We start from the raw sequence: 19,690 nt of genomic DNA, 5'->3' as shown, positions 1-19,690 counted from the left end.
TTTAATGACAATTGAATTAACAGTTGTTTACTGTTAATTGCGAAATGCATATATGTTGGTGAACAAACATTAGACCTGCTAAACCGAAACTATAAACAGCCCGCTGCATACCAATATAAGATATAGAAAATTCTATCTACTTATGTCTCTCTCTTACTAAAATAGAAAAATCTATGGTGTTCTGGTTTGGTTTCCAATTTATGGATTCCATTATATCTTGGGAAAGTTTTACCATTACCTTATGCTGTTTTACATACCAATTATTATTAAAGAAAGAGTACTTTAAGAGCACTTAATTTCCCGTATTGTATTTCTATTCTAATAAAATGGACCCATTGTTTGTTTGTCATAATATTTGTGGCCCCTTCACAACAAATTTGTTGAGGTTTTGCATGAGCTAAAGCTCGTGAGCTTTCTTCAACTAACATTTCTATAAATGACACATTCTCACCTACCTTTCCTAAGCTTTATCATCCACTGATGAGGGTTGGCATAGATATAGAGCTAAACAAATGTTAAGTGGAGAGTATAAATGGGGAAATTTGTGTAATTAATCCAATTTTAGTTCGGATAAGGTTGGGACTATTGGTTGGAAACTTCAAAAACAAGACATACATGGGATTTAAATAATCCAAGAAGAATAACAAAATATTAAAATATGAAGGAAAGAACAAAAAAATGTTCTGAAAATTGACATAAAAACATGACTAACAAAGAAATTTTAACCGAATAAGATAAGAAATCTCTATGGAGAATATCTTAATCTTTCAGATTTATTAGTAATTTGAATTCAATTTTCTCCCCCCATTTTTTTTTTTATATAATTTTGTGAAAAATATACTTGGGATCCGTTTGGGATTACTATTTCAAAAAGTGTGATTTTAAAAAGTTATTTTTAAAACCGTAGTTAAGTGTTTTGCAAAATCGTGATTTGGCGTTTAAAATCGCAGTTTTAGGCTTCAAAATTGTGCATTTTCAAAAAAAAAAGACCTCTTTACTTGATATTTGAAATGCATATTTTATGCTTTTCAAATCGCAATTTTTTTAAAACACAGTTCCTAACAATCAATTTTTTACGATTTGATTTAAAATCACACTTTTTGTTTATGAAATCATAATCCCAAACGCATCCTTAGTCCCAATCAATATTCATAAAAAAGTACGTTGTCTCCATGAATTGACACGCCATTTATAGATTGCTTCCGAACTACCATTTGTGACCTTTGACCCCCTCAAACGGCTATTTTCTTTCGGTTGACATATTCTATTAGCGTTTGACGTAAACATATACGGAAATTTGTGCATGCGAAGTCCATATGCAAAGTTTTTATTTGAAATGTCCAATTTACCCTTCCACCAGAGAAATTCAAAAAAAGAAAAAAGTTCAAAAAAATAAACTAGGGGATTGAGGGGGGTGATCGACCACCCCAAGTCTAGTGTGGGTTACATGCAACATTTTTCATCTATTTTAACTCAAACGTTAACGAAATGTGCCAACAGCAAGAAAATGGTAGTAAGAAAGAATCACTTGTCAAGAATGATAATTTAAGAATAAGTGCAAATGAGATGAAAGTTTGAGGGGTAAATAAATATATATTTTTGGTGAATAATTTATTCCATCAACTCAGTTGTTGGTGTGAGGCCTGTTGGGGGTGAGGCAACTTGGGGATCAGAAAGGAACAACAACATACATTTGACAGAACATAAGAAAACGATATAGCAATCCTAGAAATAATTATTTGACAGAACAAAGCTATATATATATATATATATATATATATATATATATATTCAGGATTTATTGTTCATCTACGTATGTATGTAATATGAGAAATGCTATATACACTTTGAAATGTACTTTTTGATGTGACAGTGATTTTCATCATTGGATATAAATTTTGGATGATCTATTGAATTTTGGATCTGGATCCAATGGTGAAAATCACTGATATGTCAAGTAGCGTATACTTGAGAGTGTAGCATTTCTATATGATATTGACTAGGGGTATAGCTGAGTTGACTCAACAGACCTTTTTTTCCAAAGGACCAAAAAAGTATCTAAACGACTAAAACAACAGTATTAGTCCCACCTGCCAAACCAAAACTTTACGAGTACAGATGTCAACGATGTAAAATCCTTCTCCAGGCCCATGGAACTTTGAGATGCAGGCTTCAGTACAGAATATTCTGACTCTTTATACGGCACTTGGAGGACCAGTCAAGGACAATGAAACTACAAGTAAAAATATAGGATATAGGAATAGAGATGAAAACACCTGGACTCCTCAGTAAAAAGATAAAAAGACCTTTCCTAAATACCCCTTTCCCCAACTTTTTGCCAGGCAATTTTCAGAGTCAAGTAAATAAATTTTTCTGTTTGGAGTCTATATGCAACTGCAGATGATCACCAGGCAAATGAATCAATTTTTTTCACTGCGCCAAAAATTTCTTTCAATGGGGACTGTGTGTACTGGGATTCAACATGAAGCTACAATTAGTTGAACCAAGATTACATAATAACTCTATGCAATCTTTTAAATGTAAATGCCAGCACTATCCACTTTTAAGGTCAAGTGATTGGTAAAAGCAACGAAATGCTATGCACATGGACAACTACAGAACTCACATGATCAGTATAAAAATTAATCCAACAAAAAAAAAAAATCACCTTTCATTAGAAACCCTTTCATAAAAGTTCAAAAAAGAGCTTCCTTCTTATTTCATTTTCTCTTGCAGACAAGGATCCAACTTTAAGTAACTTTCAACTATTTCTTCCTGTGATAGATCAGTGAAATATCCCTTCCCCACAGCCATACCCTCTTCCCTCGAAAGCCTCTCAACTTCTTGCTGAACTATATCTCCTCCAACTTTACTTGGTTCCAGCAAATTACAAGCTACCTCAGTCACATCATCATGTGCTAGTGCCATGGCTTGTACTGAAGGAAGCCCACCTCCTCTCCCACTTAAACGCTTTGCAAGCCTACGAAGAGCAGCGATATCGGTAGAGAAGACAGGGATGTTGTAGTTATCAACCCACCGGGTTGCTCCAATTACTACGACACCTTTTGCTTTACTCATTTGAGCTGGACCCTCGTCTGGCTTCAGTGGCAGGCACTCTGATTTTGGGCCTCCACTCCATTGAGTTCCACCAGAGTTTGGCTTGAAATAACCCAGCTCTCTTCTGATAGAATCAAGCGTCCTCCCCTCCTCATGGGCAGCTCCATATAGAAAAGTAGGGACTGCAGCCAATGCTTATGGTCATTAGCAAAGAAAAATGAAACCAAATAATAGAGTACTGCAGAAAGAAACACTTATACTCTGGCTAGAAATATGTACTGAAACCTAATTCCTTGGAAATTGCTATACAGCCTGCATTGTAATGCCTATTTCTAGAGGGAAGAGATGGCATAAGACAAACCAATCTTGCATTCCGTAAACAAATCTCAGCTACTAATAATACTTGGACTGTCCAGAATTTGGGTTGCAAAGCTCAAGTAATTGGATTATTGGATTAAGCACCTTGAATTAATGTTTAATTAAAAGTGGCTGTCCTTGTAACCAAAAGTAACAAACTAGAGAAGAATGGAACAATGAAGAATTATATTCTAGTGAAGTATCCTCTTCAAAGGCGATAGACCAAAGTCACACTCACCATCATTTACAATATCAATCAATAGTTGACAACTACCTACAGTTTGATGCAGTCTCAAGGTGAATGGCACAAACCTTGCATACTAGAGCCAATATCTGCTGCCAACGACTTTGCAATCCCAGCTGTTTGGTCCAAAGAAGCATATGCCAGGGGGTGAAAGCATATGTGGTCAACAACTCCAAGCCGAGGATGACTTCCACAATGCAACTCGAGGTCAATTGTCTCCAAAGCTGCCTTAACCATGGAAAGCACAGCACTTCTCAAGGAATATGAGTGGCAAGAGGGCTTTGGAGCCAACTTGGAGACAAGGGTGTAACCAACTCTATTGTAAGCCTCATCTTCAAACTTATTGATAATCGCAACTTCTGGGAATAGCTTGGCAGCCTGTTCTATTGCCTCCAGAGCAGCCCTGTTCCGGCTTTCAGATATGTATACCTTGCAGCAACCAAGCATCAATTTTAACATATTTCTCCTCCTCACTGCCCATCACAAACTGCAGAGAAAGATCGTTTTGAGATGACGGAATGACATCACCAAAGGAATTATGGGTTGGGGCTTCCTCTTGGACAATAAACCCCACCATGGAAGCCATTTGTTTAATGAGATAGTTGGTTTATATGCAGAAAAGTAAGAATGTCAAGCACGTTCTCAGTCTAAACTATAAAAATGATTCACTATTGCATAAGTAAAACCAAATGCAAATTCCAGCTTCGATGTTGGTTACAGAAAAATTAATCTATCCTTTGATATAAAGCATGTTTGCTGATAGAATAGTATGTCTCAGAGACATTAAACTTGTAAAAGCTCTCGGAAACGCAAGAGAACCAAACAAATTTTTTGAATTTCCCATCCTTCTTACTCGAAAAAAGGAATAGGGGAAACTACACTTTTCTCCCTTAATCTACCAACCAATTCACAATTGTTAGGATTTATGTTGGCATATTCAGTGTCAAAACTGGGTTGGTTGTAATTCTACGGTTAGTGGTTGAGTCGGTTTTAAGTTGGTATTCGAAAACCTGAATTAAAGTGCAAGACATAACATTTTATTCGCAACAACGTTCGAAGGATATTCGAACGTGGCACCTCTACAGACTTCAAAATTCAAGACAGAATGATTCATTTGTAATGATGTTCAAAGAAAGTTCTAACGTGGGAATCAAGGAGTCCAAAATTCAAGTTCTCGTGGTCGTTCGCAATTGCATTTGAAGAAAGTTTGAACATCAATACTTCAAGTGACACACATAACCGTTCGTTTGTAGTGATGTTCGAAGAATGTTCAAACATATAATTCAATAATTATGGCAAAACCTTTCACCCACAACGATGTTCAAAGAATGTTCGAAGGCCGCATGCAATAATCTTTGAAACCCTAGCTAACTTTTGAATGAAACTTACTCAAGTTTGAATGTTGTTGTCTTTGGCAGTGTTTTTATTAAACCAGCCTTATCATTAAACCCTTGTTTTCTCATAGTCTATATAAGCCTGAGACCACACGATTTCATAGAGAGAGAGAGAGAGAGACTACTATTCAGAAAACCTTAGAAAGAAAAACTAAACACTTTTAAGCCTAAATAGATTTGATCCCTCTCCTTGTTTTTCATCAATCAAACCACAAAAAAAAAAAACTTAAGCCACTAGATTTTGGGTTGTAGCAGATACCATTTGTTTGTGAAGGTGATCCATGTAGAAGAAGGCTGGAAGTTCTGCAGTCACTATGGTGGGAAGTGAATTGGTCTTTTGCTGTGGTTACAAATTGGGTCTTCCTAATTACAAAGGTTTTTGTAAGTAAGAACAATCAATAACACAAGTATTCTATAATGGATGCCTTTGCGGTATGCTCGCCCTCAGAGTTTTCCTTTTGAAGAGTTTTTAAAAAAGTTTCCACTTTTTTACCAAAATCTTAGTGTTGATTTCTTTTATGCTTGCTCTGATTTTGGTATTGATATCTATGGTGTTTTGCTTTAAAGTCGATAACTTTGTTAATCATTATTCTATTTGTCAATTTGATTAATAACAACTTAGGGTGCAAGCAGAATTTTCAGCAATGCCCCCTTCCTCCCCCCCCTCCCCCCCCCCCCCCCCCCCCCCCCCCATATTTCAATTTGGTCCATGTACTTTACAAATCTACCATAGAGGTTGCAATGTCCTCATTTCGCTTCCAAGATGGCAAAAATACCATGCATAAAAAAAAGGCAAATAATTCAGAAAAAAAGCACAACATTCAAAATAGATCGAAGTGTTTCATTTTTTTTTTTCTTCTGGATTTTTTTTTTTTTTTTTTTTTTTTTTTTTTTCATTTTGTATCGCAAAAGGGGGACATTGCAACCGCAATAGTAGATTAGGGTACATTAACCAAACTGAAAGATCGAAGAACATTGCAACAAGAGTGGTGGATTGAGGGGGTAAATGAGGTTTCTGCAAAAAGATATATAGTGCAAATCAATGACGAACTCAATACCGCAATAACCCAAATAAATTTCCTCATACTTTTTTTTTATTTCTAAAAACTTACAAAACATGGCTCCATTATTGGTGACAAAGATCCACTATGCCAATCACAAATTCACAATATATCTATCCAGATTCCCATTAAACATATAACAGGACGTTTCATTGCTTCACTTAAAAAAGTTACCACTACACCATAAAAACAAGCAAGCAAATTCTAACTGGTAGAATCATACACAAGAACTGCAATACTCTTTGAAGCAACAGCATGAAAAGAAAGAAAAAAAAAAAAAAATAATAATAATAATAATAATAATAGTCATTAGAATAAGAACCCAAATATCCAAAATATAGAGAATAAATTTTAAACCTCCATTTGGTAAACTCCATTTCTAAACCCCCAAAATTCCAAAGATTAGGCCAAATGTGTACCCTTTTTGTATGAACATCCCCAAGACGACAGGCCGGTGAAACTTCAAAATAGTACCTATTTTATGGCATGCTAGACAACCCACAATTACATTCCGTCGCATAAGTTTGTCCTTTAAGTGATATTCGTTTCATACGATACCAAATACAAAAGATGAAATTTTGTCAATGCAATGATTCAAAAGTCGATAAGAGTCCAGGCAATATATTATACCTGACCAAATTTGCTCCATCCCCCGCAGAACACTTTCCCATGGTCTTCAAGAAACAGAGGCAACAAGCAATTCTGCAGGTGTACCAGTAACAATGGACTTGAGTGCAGAGACAGAGAAGCAACGGGATCCGAAACAGATAAAGAGAGAAGTGGGTACCTGCCAAGTGGTGGTAAACGTGTGGGCTGCTGCAAGTTTGAGAGATTGGGGACGTTACTGGGAGGGGATTCAGCTTCCATGTGGCAGTGAAAACGACCGTCGACCCCACAGATGCGGTTAAATTTTTGTGGGGCATAAAAAGGATTAAAAACCTGCTGACCTCCCAAACGAATGACTGCAGCTAAAAAGGGCCAGATGAAGCTACTAATCCCAAGAGGATGAGGATAGAAGGGCTGAGTTTAGGTCGGTAACGACGGTTTCGGTAGAAAAATTTTATTTTCGCCTTTCGAACTGACAATGTCGGTAAAGTCGGTTATTTCATCGACTTATTCCGCCAAATTTTATTTTATTTCGCATTTCGAATAGAATAGCGGTCGATAAAGTCGGTGTTAGTAATGTCGGTGTGTGCAAAAGTGGCAAATTTGTCGGTAAAGTCGGTTCAGTTAAAAAACCTCTTACGCTTACCGGACCAAAAAAATCGGAATAAAAGAAATCATGCCGCCTACCGTCCGCCATCTGGTCGGTAATGGTCGGTGTCGGTCAAAATCGGTCAAAAGTCGGTTAGTCGGTAATTTGCTCAGCCCCAGATAGAGGTCGTTTGACAAATCCTTTTTTCTTATTGCACCAGCATGGGCTTCTCTTTAATTTTCTTTTAAGTTTTTAAGGGAATGAAAGTATATTTTGCTTCTTTATCCAAATATACTTCACAATATATAGCTTTCTTTATTTTTCCTTATATCATTAAAATATTATTTCTTTACAAAATACAAGTTTTATATATTGTCTCTAATTTTTTACAAAATTTCAACATAATCCCCAATACGCAATAAAAGATAAAAAGATGAAAGATAAGAGAGGAAAAAGAAATATTTATATTAAAATAATATATAGAGAAGATCTTTTGGTTCCCTACACATTGGGTAGCAATGTAGCATTCCCAATGTTTAGGGAAGCAATAGGGAAGCTCCTACATGTGACTTTTTGTTTTTTGTTTTTTTTGAGATTTTTCCTATATTCAGGGAAAAGAATGGGTTATAGGGTGTCTGTTACTAGTGCTCTTAAAAGATACATGTGACTTTTTGTGGTTTTTGTGTTTTTTTTTTTGTTTGTTGAGATTTTTCCTATATTTAGGGAAGATAATGGGTTATAGAGTGTCTGTTACTAGTGCTCTTAAAAGAGTTGTTTGCAAAAAAAGTCTCATATTACTCATCTTAAATTCAACTCCCAACATTCGTTTTGTAGTGATTTTTTTTATTTGAATAGTAATAAAAAGTGACAATATTTTGATGTTGTGTTTTTGGAAAAAAGTGACGTAAACAGTAACAAAAAGGGAAGGGATTTGCCAAACGGACCCTACATGCTAAAGGGCAGAGGACAAAAATATCATGAGATAAGGGCCATGAGGGCTCTTCTCTTTTTACTTGATTTATTTTAAGAAAAATGCTATACTTTTTTTTTTCTTTTTTTGTTTTCTAAATTTGCTCCCTAAATGATGTGTTACAATTATATATAATTTTTTATTTTAGAAAATGTGTCACCATTTTATAAAATTGTGATTCGTCATTTGAGGATCAAATTTTAAACTTAAAATCTGAAAATAGTGTAGCATTCCTCTTATCTTTAAACTTGAAAATAATGGAAACCATTCCTTATAATTTTTCATAAGCTCTGCTTAGAACTCACTGTCTGGGTAAGAATAGCACAACACTTGCAAGAAGTCTTACTCTTGGATTAAGGCACAAAGACTTCAGTACAAAAAAAAAAAAACCCAATAGGAATTCATAAAATGCCAAACACTTAAAAAGGTCTTTGAAGAAAAAATCCTACTGGTGTCAACACTTGGGGAATACCTGACCAAGATACACCTATACTTACAAATTCCCTAGAAACCTAGCCAAAACAAAATACCCAAAGACACATAATGAAAAACTATAGATGTCTGATGACTACCTCGGCCGGCTGAATAGATTCTCAATGCCTGACCAGGTGGATTAAGAAGGGCGTAGGAATGAGAGGCAACTGATACATAAATAGATGACTAAGGTTCCACACAGACTAAAGAGTCATAAAATCTCGAGATTCTTGCACATTATACAACTCTTACACAACTATGTTCCCATTACAGGGCAAAAAATCAAGAAACAACATCTAGGGTCCGTCTCCAAAATCCCCAAGAAAGGAAGACTATCTCAAAAAACACCTCATAAGCAGAAGTATATGTTTTTGAGAGAGGAAAAAAGAAATTGTAATCTTCATAAGCAGAAGTATGAAGCAATTTGGGCTGCTTGCAAACGCATTAACTTGCTGTAGTCGCATGGGAGATAAAGATATCGTGGGATGCAAGTTCCTTTCTGTCAACAGTTTTCTCACACACCTTTCTTCTGGATCTAAGCCAACAAGTTTCTCACATGAAGGAGGCTAGTGTTGCTTTTGAAAGATGGCTACTTGGGCTTAAAATACTTTTAAGGGAATTAAATAATTTATTATTATTATTATTTTAATCTCGAGCATCTCCATAAATCTAAATTTCGAATTCTTATGGGTACAAACAATTCCTCAAGGTCATATTCATGAAAAATAGGGCTGGTATCGGTCAGTTCGGACCCGTTAATGGGCTTATTGGTCAGTTAACCGATAAGCTATCGGTTAATCAAATCCTAACCGATTACTGACCGATGAGAAATGTTAACCGAAAATTATCGGTCATATCAGTAATCGGTTAACCGGTCGGTTAAATCGGTTTGGGCTTTTGTGAGCTTTTTATTGGGCTTTTACTGGTTGCTAATTGGGCAAAAAATTAATTATTTTGGAGGCTAAAATACGTTTTATAAGTAAACTGAATTAAAAAATTTCATTCGACCCAATTTAAAAAAAAAAATAATAATAATGTTATTCTATACACCCATTTCACACATACTGACATAATGTGTTTAAAATGATTTCTCATATCAATTACTTAAAAAAAAAAAAAAATGTTAAGTACTAATCACGCAATATCAACAGATTTGAAATGGTTAATTTTCAATAAAACAAAAGGGCATTACAGTAAACCCAAGTGGCATGAGAAGGTGGGAAAGGTCTATAAAAATGCCAATGGTTCCCAGATCAGCGCCTGGACACAGTTCCCATGCTTCCTCAGCCTTGGTAACTCCGCTCTTCAATGAGAGAGAGAAAGAGAGAGAGAGAGAGAGAGAGAATAGAGTAGTTGCATGGCTCTTTTTACATGACAAGCAACCAATAGATATGGTCTAATATAAGCAAAGCAACCTCTTTGGAGGAAATAGAGAGAGACCCATTTCTTTCCTTTCTTCCAAGACTTCAAGAAATTATAAGTTTCTTCAGTTATAGAGAGAGAATTGAAAGAGATGGCAATGGGGGGATATTACAAGGGAAATGGGGGAAATAATGGTGGTGGTGGGAATAGAGGAAGGCCATACGCGTTGATGTTGCTTATTGCATTTGGGGCGGCGTTGGTTGGGGTGATGGTGCTCCACAAGCTCAGAGAGAGGCGGATCTTCAGCCTTCTTCTCAAAGAGAAAGATCATCAGCTCTTGTCTCTTCAGCTTCTCCTGCAGGTCAACTCCTCTCTCTCTCTCTCTCTCTCTCTCGCTCATGCATTGCTTCCACTTGTCATGCTCCTTCCACGCCAGAGTGAGTTGAAGGGGCAGAAGTTCTTTCGGTAGATCTAGAGGAACTAATTAAATAATTAAGACTTAAATTCATAATTAGTGCCTTTCGTTTATCTCGATATAGAAATGTTAGATATTGTAATTCTATTGCTATCTCCTTGGAGGCGGCTCTCTCCCCTTTGTCACCCTTGAAAGAGGTTCCGGGTTGGATGGATTACCCTCCCATCACCAGGTGAGGGAGTTCCTATTCTCATAGGATTCTTTATTCTCTTTTTCAATCAGATCAAAAATGAGAAGGATATTTCCTTGTAACTATTTTCTCATTCAATTAAAAAAAAAAAAAAAACTCAATTTGCAATATATACTGCTTAACTACTAGTTGCAATGTCCTTCATTCGTTAAGATTTTCTTTTAAATCCTAACTGAAAGGAAATAATGATAAAAATATATTCTATATAAAAAAAATAATAAAAAATAAAAAAAATAAAAAAATAAATCAGGAAAAACTAGAAAAATTTTAGAAAGCAAAAAAAATTCATAAAAAAACGAAAAAAGAAAAAGAAAAATCAGATAAACGAAAAAGAGCAAAAAATCAGAAAAACAAAACAAAACAAAAAACCCACAATCGTGGGAGAGGCTAATTTTTTTTTTTTTTTTTCAGCAAGAGTTTAATTGTATTTTTATAAATTTGATGGGGATATAATAAATCCTAACGGAAGGGAACATTGCAATCCATTTGGTAGTTAAGCAGAATAGAGTGTAAAAATTGAAAATTTTGGAAGACATTGCAAATTGTGTAATAGTTTGGTAGAAAGTGTAATTTTTCCTATTAATTTAATCACTTTTTAAAACCCAATTACTTTTTTGATAGAGGGTAACCGTTGGCTTGAAAGTTGATCATTACTTATCTCAATGGCCTTTTGCCTGCAGAATGAAAGAGATCACTCCAAGGAAATGAAAAGGAAGAACGAAGAGATGAAAGCAAAGATGTATTCGCTTAGAACCCAAAAGATGGAGCTTGATAGAAGAATTCTGGAGAAGCAGTCTACTATTGATTCACTAAAAGATGAACAAAGAGCCGTGGAGTCTGCACTCGAAGAGAAGCAGAAAGAAATTAAAATGCTAAGAGAGAAAGAGATTGATACTGGAAAAGAAAATCCTCAAGTGATGGCTCTAATGGAAAGCTTGAAGCAAAAGGAAGCCGAAATCGAGGATTTGAAGCATCGTACAGATGACCCAACAAGCCCACCTGTGAATTTAACTGAGAATTCACAGGTCTCCAAGGGTGCAGAAGAGGGTGAGAAACTGCATGAATCCGCTGTAATCAGCGGTGAAAATTTAACAAGAAGCGAAGATAGAAGCAAAATTGAATTGAATGATTTCCGAGAGGCTGAGGCTACAGCAAGAGTACTTGAAGATGGCATGCAGAAGCCTCAGGAATCGCATGATGAAGGTGCTAACAATGGAGGCCATGCTATTGAGGAGCCTATTGATGAGGGTGAAGGAAATAAAAATGAAGATTCTCAAGAACATGACAGCCAGGATCCTCGTGAAATTCACAAGGGTGGAGTCAAGTTAGAAGAGGCAGATAGTTCTAGAATGAGAGGGAAGCATGGCCATGCGGGTAAAACGAAGGGAAAGAGATGGAGAATGCTCGCGAAGAATCGGTGGCTGGAGAAAAATGGGAATTCTGTAAACAATGAAGAAGTGAGAAAGAGAGGTAGACAAGTTTTTCTAGATGATGAAGCTGGATTAAGGAGCAGAACTTCTAACGTGGGTAAACTGAAAAGAGAGGGAGTCAATAACCCAATGGAAGTAGGAAAAGTTGTCAGCCTTTCAGATGGCAAATATCCGAAAAACATGGGTGTGAAGGCTGATGCAACAAATCAGGTGGTGAAGGGACAGGAAACATTGTTGAAAAATCCCCATACTTCTGTAAATGAAGAAGTCCAGCTTCTGAGAATGGATGCTAGAGAGCAGACACTGGAGGAAGTGAGACAGCCAGAAGAGCACGTAGCCAGTGACATTCAACAACAGAGAAGCAGCAGTAATGTCGATGAAGTAGAAAATGATGCTGAAGATTTGGAAGTTGCAGCAGCTGATGATGATGATCATTTAATCGGGGAATCCAGGTCAGATGTGGAAGAAGAGTACAAAGAAGAAACGGATGAGTCTGAGTTTTAGCTGATAAACATGTCCAAGTCTTTTGTTTGTAACAGAACTGTCAAAAGTATCTGCGTGTCTCTGAGAGCAATTCAGATAGGAGACAATATTATAAACCAAAATTTCACGAATACAGCGCCGTTTAGAACCGTGTCGCTCCCATCGTCTGCATAGTCACTTACGTGTTTAACAGAATGATCACATACAGCCTAGGAGGCAGACTATTAAGAAGAAAGCAGGTATTGTAATGGGGTATTTATCAGTTTATGTTCAGGCCAACCATAATCGACTGACTGAAGCACTATCAAAAGAATTTGGACTGAAGAAGACAGCTTCACATTATAAGAACATCGAAGGCCACTGCATCAAATGACGGAATAACTAGAAAACAGACAACAAAATGAAAAGGGTTGGTTGTCTTCCAACAAAAGCAATTAACCTCCAACTTTTATCACAGGATCATTCACCACGGATTGATCATAACTAGCCAACAGAATTGTTTCTCAACTAATAAAATGATACGCCAAAATATGCGGAATCCAAGTCCACAACTTATTACAAGGAAGATTCTGTGGTTAAAAGCTCCAATTCTCAGTGTGATGCTTCAGCCACTTTCTGTAAACAAACAGGAACATGTCAGGAAAAATTAATATCAAGACAATACCAAAAACAATGTGCAAATAAGAAAACTAAATACTAAAATAGTAAGGCATGCTGGCCGTTGAGCCAGGGAACTTTTCCAACAAAGTTCACCAAATCTATACAGATTTCTATTTATCCAGGTATCATTTCCTTTTTAGATGCTCAAGGTACAGGGATGGTCCAAAAATAAACCTCTACCAAATTTAAGAAGTAGTGAGCTGCATTTTAACTTGGAAGCTCAGGATATAAAGCGCTCTATTCTCAGAGTCTCAACCTAAATCTACTTGAACCTGATCTATGACTAACTCTAGGAGAGCACTGAGCACTCCAGAAACTATGGAAATATGTGTTCTAACAGCCATTTGGATGTATTCTTTCTGTTGATTTCCTTTAAACACACTACACTAGATGTGGCATATACAAAACCACACTTTCACCAAGGAGATAATTTGGATCAGAAACGAACATGATTAAATTCTATATACGAAGATTACCTTTTGTTCAGAGCATTTACAAAAATAGTTTTTTAAAAAAGTACGCATGACATAGTCCAAATTCATCTGATATTGGGTAGAATTGTTACATGAAATCCAATAATCATGCCATATCCCACTTTCAAAAGTACACAAGATAAAACAATGTCATGCAATAAAAAGGAAAAAGCTAAATTAAAGGGTTCCTTCTTTCACTATTCATATGATGTCCCTCTTTATTTTCTCACTTTACAACATGCCTTGTTCTATGCTCTGCTAACATGAAGTAGCCCCTAAATATTCCAACTTTAAACACAAATGCATTGGCTAGATGAGCTCTCCAACTAAAAAAGTCTAGGTTGATCAGAAGGAAAAAGGTAAAATTTGATTTGTGTGTGTGGCTATAAAACATCTCAAATAAGATCTCATATATATGGCCTCACCATCTCTCCTTTTTTTCGTAAGTAAAATTAACATTTTCTTATAAAGAGGAGAAAGCTCTAGAACATAGGAAGTGTAATAGAACAACTCCGAAAAATAGTTACACTTGACTATTATTTGCAAGCTACACAAAAAAGTTCATCTTTTCATTAGAAGGTATAAGAGACTGTGTTCCATGAGCGATCCAACTAAACTTTTTGCATTAAATTTCCTTTTTAACACGCATAAATAAATATTATATGATACCAGAAATGCTAAAACCACAATGTTATTTCCAAAGGAACTGACCAACTGACTTGAGGTTACGACTTATGAGCAACATGCATCACATAATTTTATTACTTAAGGAACGACAGACAACACTGCACAGACCCCTCATTTTAATGACCACAATAACAGTGCTCCAAATTTCTCATGATTAGAGCAGAACATAATAAAAGAATTAAGATGATACTCGAGTTAAAGAACATATAGAAGAACCTCTTCCTTCTTGCCCTTGCCCCCTGTAAAGAATTTGTAGCCCCCAAAGATCAGTAGGCCCCATCCTGACAGAGAGACAATCACAAACTGCAAAAGCATAACATTCAGTCAAGACAGTTTCCCATGCATATGGCCAGTAATTTATGTTTCTTCAATGGCTCACTAAACAGCTCTAATGAACTTCTACAAACAAAAGGTTTAACGCAATGACATCAATTTGATCTTAGAAAAGAAAAAGTATCAACACTTCCTAAGAGAAGAAAGTGAGAGTAGAGGTTTTTTTTTTCTTTTTTTTTTGGGGGGGGGGGGGGGGGAGGGGGGGGGGGGGGGTGTGTGGTTATCTGAATTTTGATCACAAAATAAGACTCACATGCTCTTCCTTCCACTTAGATGGGCTCATTGGGTCTTGCCAAAAATTAATTCTAGGCGGACCATGGTGATCTGCCAATAATCAAACAAAACATAAGTAGTGCAAAGGGGTCAATGTGGCATAGCAAACACTGCAGTATGAAATACATTTTCATTAATTCACAATTTGTCATAACAAAAAGATTAAATAACTATTATAAAAGTATTGATGTAATACATGTTTTAACATATATAATATCTGGAATTTATTAATGTGAAAAGGAAAAAACAATAATAAAATATTCCTAGCCAAAGAATATGCTTAATAGAAACCTGGAAAGCTATCTCTGCCATAAGAAAATCATACATCTTATTATTTCCGTTTCTAATCCGCTTCTGCATCCCAAATTTCACATTTGACAAACGCAACTTAGAAGAAGAAAACAAATCAAAACAAATAGATTGTAAAACTACACAGATCTTTCATGGTTTCCTTTGATAAACTCTCAGCATTAATCAGGTTCATGGTCTACATTTCTTATAGTTTGCCTTGACAAAATCACATTTTTCTCTACGTGAGAATATAGGATGTTGGTGACTCCCAAAATTATCCACCCACACCCACATTGAGCTTCAACAAATACACCATAAAGTAGAACCATATCTCAAAGATTTAATGCTCCAACTAGGCAATCAAAACTAAGAATTTCCATTTTTTGGGGCAAAATAAACACGATCACATTAGCTGCAAATTTTGTTTTATTTTGCTTTGCTCAGATTTTCAAAATCAGAGAAGAAAAAGTAGAAACCTCAAAATCTCCAATATCAAGATGAATTAAGCTGAGTTATTCAACTCATTAAGACCTAATCTACACGCACATGTAAAGACCAAAATTTCTCTTTTCCTTTCTTCCCTAAATTTTCTCAGCAACCAACCACAGCGAACAGAAAAAGTCAATAAATCTTCCATCATCAAGCTGGATTAAGCTGATTTCTTCAAGTCTCTAATAACCTAAATTACACTTCCACTAATTTCATTCCCTTCTTTCCTAAAATTTCTTAGCAACCAAACAGGGCCTAAGCGAAAAATATGATCTACATTCAATGAGATCGAGAATCAAGTGAAATCAAAGCATGAAGCATCGAGATTTACCAGCAGCCCCGGCAAGGCCGCGCCGGTGAATGAGATTGGCGGCTTGAGCCGATGTTTTGGGAGAGGAGAGCCGGGTTAGAGTCGCGGCTTGACGAGCTGCAGCCGCCGCTAGAGTAGCCATGGCTCTGAGCTTCGTCGAGGGTCGTTGGGGAGAGAGAGAGAGAGAGAAAGGTTACGATGGAAATGGGGAGAGACCAAGAAAGAAGCAGATCGCAGTGCATATAGGATTCAATATAAACGACGTCGTCTAGTTTTGTTATTTTCGATTAAGAGAACTACTAGCAGATGCCAGATGCCCTATATACCATTTTCTTCCTTATATTTAAGAAAAATTTCAAAAAAATCACAAAAACCTACTCACATCAAATTCCTTACATTTAATTGACCCTTAAGGAGTAATACAGTGTTTCTCAATGTGTACTGTGTATGAAACCAAAAGTAGTTCCCTATATTTCTTAAAAAAAAAAAAAAAAAATTAGTTCCCTATACATTATTTTAATATAAACATTTCTCTTTCTTCTCTCCTCTTTCATCATTTTGTCTTTAATCAGGGATTGTGTTGAAATTTTGTGAAAAAAGTGAAGGTAAGTAGCAAAGAATTTGTATTTTGTAAAGAAATAATATTTTAATGGTATAGGGAAAGGTAATGGAAGTTATTGTGAAATATATTTTTATATGGAGCAAAAAGTAGTTTTGTACCATAAACTTATGAAAAATTAAAGGGAAGTTGCTGCAAGTGCTCTAAGAGCATCTCCCGTAGAAGTAGGCAAAATAGCTACTGAAAAAGTACAATTTTTTACTTTAGCTACTCATTTTTTCATACACACTCCAACAAATTCTCTATTATACTATACATATTTTATTTAAATATTATTTTATGTGGGAAAGAGTGTGAAAGAAAGAGGAGGAGAAGGAGAAAGAGAGAGTAAAAGGAAGAAATGAAGATAAAAATAATAATAAACAAAGTTTATAGTGTGAATAGTGAATATGCTAATAACAGTGAATAGTGAATAGTCTATTCACTATTTAGCCTATTCATTATTCATACTAGAAGGAAAAACTGCAAAATAGCTATTCTGCTGGAGAGGAAAAAAGGTTAATAATAGTCAAATCTGACTATTATGAAAAATTTGTCTATTCTCTTGGAGATGCTCTAAAAGCATTCCCAGCAGTTACCCTAAAACTGCTTCCCTTTAATACATATAGGGAAAATCTAAAAAAAATCACAAAAACTCATCTAAAGCAGATTCTCTATATCTTCCTTATACATTAGGATTGCTACGGTTGAATCAACTGTAGCAATCCACATGGTTTATTATAATCACAAGAAGACATTATCTCTCCTCTCACATCTCCATATGCAAAATAAATAAATGGGTTAAATACTTAATACCCCTTTGGGATTTGACAACTTTATTTTTACTCCCCTTGGGTTTGTTTTTTATCACATGAGGTCCATGTGGTTTTAATAAATGACCAAGTTAGTCCCTCCGTCAGTTGACCATTAGTTGACCTAACGAAATTCCACGTGGACCAATCAGATGTTGACATGTGGCACATACTTTAAAAAAAAAAAAAAAAAAAAAAAAGGAAAAAAAATTGGGGGTGGCTTGGCTCCAAGGGGGTGGCCGAGCCAACCCCTTGTGCCCAAGGGGGTGGCCAAAACCACCCACAGTGGGTGTTGGGGGTGGCTCGGCCACCCCCATGGAGCCTAGGGGGTGGCCGAAACCCACCCTCAGTGTTAACATCTGATTGGTCAACGTGGAATTTCGTTAGGTCAACTAACGGTCAACTGACGGAGGGACTAACTTGGTTAGTTATCAAAACCACATGGACTTCCTATGATAAAAACCAAACCCCAGGGGGGTAAAAATAAAGTTGTTAAACTCCAGGGGGTATTTAGTATTTAACCTTAAATAAATATGAAAAACTCAGAAAAGTTAAAAAAGTAATATTTTAATGTTGTAGGGAAAATATAAATGGAAGCTGTTGTGGAGTGTATTTAAATATGGAAGCAAAAAGTAGTTTTGTTTCCTAAATTTAGGGAAAATGAGAAGGAAGTTGTTGTGAATGCTCTTAATCCCATCTCTCTTCGTAGGGGCATGTGTTGGTTCTTGAAATAAATGAGTAATTCTAGAAGTCATTCTTATGTAGGACTAAAAATTTAACCCGCGAACCTGACACGAACATGATATATAATTTTACTGTTAGATTTTAGGTTAAATGGATTCGAGTTATAAACGGACTGTTTATGACATGTTTAATAAACGTCTTGTGTTTGGGTTTGACATAAACGAGTTCGCAGGTTGACATATTTATACAATTTATTTATTTTTAAATAAACTTTAAGTTTAACTTAATTTAGGATTGACAATTTAACCCGTAGCCCGCGAGCCTGTCACGAACACAACACGTAGTTTTAAGGTTGGGGTTTAGGCTAAATGAGTTTGTGTCATAAACGAGTCACCCGTTTAAGTAAACATGTCGTGTTTGGGTTGGCAGGTTAATTGGGTTGACACGAACACGACATGTGAACCCGTTTTGCCAGCCCTATCTTTTACACATCAAATGATACATATATTGTCACGACGTGAATATACTGCGGCATTATTTAATATTTAAAAATTTTAAATGATATAATACTATGTACACTATTAAATATAATAAAATATAATATAAATTATAGTAAAATAAAGAATATCATATTTCCCTTACCTTTTGTGTGGGTTGTGATCAAGAAAAAAATAAAAAATAAATAAAGAGGAAAGTTTTTTTTTTTTTTTGAGTAAAATAAAGAGGAAAGTTAGAAGTAGATGGTATTGTTAAAAATTTGACCAAAGTAGGCTCACTTTAATTATGCTTTTCATTATATTTAGTGTTATTTTCATAAACACATATTTAACTTCCTTTCAAGTGTTAGAGCACTAGCGGTAGCTTCTCAACCATTTTTTCTCAATTTAGGGAATAAAAATATTTTTTGATTCCCTCTAAAAAAACACTTTACAATAGATTTCCTTATTTTTTCCTATATGAATTAAATACTATTTCTTTTTATCATTGCAACCAATGAAAGAGGAGAGAGGAGAGATGAGAGAGAATTGTTGGGACATGTGAAGGAGAGAGGAGAGAGAATCAATTTTTTATAATTTAATAATGCACGGTAGATGCCCTTTGATATTAGTTATATTTAGAGCTTCTGATGTGGGTGTTTTTTGGTGTTTTTTTTGAGATTTTTCCTAAACATAGGAAAGTGAATGGCCTATAGAGAGTCTTGAGCTATAAGGAAGGGAATGAGCCATAGAGAGTCTGCTGTTAGTGCTCTTATAGGAGTCTTGAGCTATACCTTCCGAGTAATATAATGTCAAATAAAAATAAGTAGAAATAGGGAAAAAGAAAAAAAAAAGTTGGGTCTAATAGTTTCTTAACCTGCTTGCCAAGAAAAGGGCAACCAAAAACGTAGT

At 35.6% G+C, this 19,690-nt stretch overlaps 3 protein-coding genes across 3 annotated transcripts; 1 reads left to right on the top strand and 2 right to left on the bottom strand.

Moving 5' to 3' along the window:
* Window positions 1-2,653: 2,653 nt before the first annotated feature.
* On the bottom strand, window positions 2,654-6,997 carry LOC132180572 (formiminotransferase cyclodeaminase-like protein). The gene is made up of 3 exons (XM_059593447.2): window positions 6,744-6,997; window positions 3,727-4,145; window positions 2,654-3,239 (listed from the first exon to the last, which is right to left on the bottom strand). The coding sequence occupies exons 2-3, from the start codon at window positions 4,115-4,117 to the stop codon at window positions 2,716-2,718; spliced, it is 915 nt and encodes a 304-aa protein (XP_059449430.2). The 5' UTR covers window positions 4,118-4,145; window positions 6,744-6,997; the 3' UTR covers window positions 2,654-2,715.
* Window positions 6,998-10,034: 3,037 nt separating this feature from the next.
* Window positions 10,035-13,257, top strand: LOC132180570 (uncharacterized). Its single transcript, XM_059593444.2, has 2 exons — window positions 10,035-10,475; window positions 11,460-13,257. The coding sequence occupies exons 1-2, from the start codon at window positions 10,266-10,268 to the stop codon at window positions 12,711-12,713; spliced, it is 1,464 nt and encodes a 487-aa protein (XP_059449427.2). The 5' UTR covers window positions 10,035-10,265; the 3' UTR covers window positions 12,714-13,257.
* On the bottom strand, window positions 13,094-16,429 carry LOC132180571 (uncharacterized). The gene is made up of 4 exons (XM_059593445.2): window positions 16,230-16,429; window positions 15,099-15,169; window positions 14,729-14,815; window positions 13,094-13,307 (listed from the first exon to the last, which is right to left on the bottom strand). Exons 1-4 carry the CDS (start codon window positions 16,348-16,350, stop codon window positions 13,284-13,286), a joined length of 303 nt encoding a protein of 100 aa, XP_059449428.1. The 5' UTR covers window positions 16,351-16,429; the 3' UTR covers window positions 13,094-13,283.
* Window positions 16,430-19,690: the final 3,261 nt, after the last annotated feature.

This window comes from Corylus avellana, chromosome 5 (assembly GCF_965113065.1).
Source record: "Corylus avellana chromosome 5, dhCorAvel1.hap1.2, whole genome shotgun sequence".
NCBI lineage: Eukaryota > Viridiplantae > Streptophyta > Magnoliopsida > Fagales > Betulaceae > Corylus > Corylus avellana.
Note: the sequence above shows the minus strand (reverse complement) of the source record. Positions and strands in the feature narration are given on the sequence as shown.

What these genes read in the sequence shown, in the direction of transcription:
- LOC132180571 (XM_059593445.2), bottom strand. Translation starts at nt 16,350, where the DNA reads ATGGCTACTCTAGCGGCGGCTGCAGCTCGTCAAGCCGCGACTCTAACC. An exon ending in CTAAGTGGAAGGAAGAGCAT is followed by an intron (nt 14,816 to 15,098) that starts GTGAGTCTTATT and finishes ATGCTTTTGCAG; the next exon opens with TTTGTGATTGTCTCTCTGTC. An exon ending in GCAAGGGCAAGAAGGAAGAG is followed by an intron (nt 13,308 to 14,728) that starts GTTCTTCTATAT and finishes GTTTGTTTACAG; the next exon opens with AAAGTGGCTGAAGCATCACA.
- LOC132180570 (XM_059593444.2), top strand. Translation starts at nt 10,266, where the DNA reads ATGGCAATGGGGGGATATTACAAGGGAAATGGGGGAAATAATGGTGGT. An exon ending in CTCTTCAGCTTCTCCTGCAG is followed by an intron (nt 10,476 to 11,459) that starts GTCAACTCCTCT and finishes TTTTGCCTGCAG; the next exon opens with AATGAAAGAGATCACTCCAA.
- LOC132180572 (XM_059593447.2), bottom strand. Translation starts at nt 4,117, where the DNA reads ATGTTAAAATTGATGCTTGGTTGCTGCAAGGTATACATATCTGAAAGC. An exon ending in TATTGGCTCTAGTATGCAAG is followed by an intron (nt 3,240 to 3,726) that starts GTTTGTGCCATT and finishes CATTGGCTGCAG; the next exon opens with TCCCTACTTTTCTATATGGA.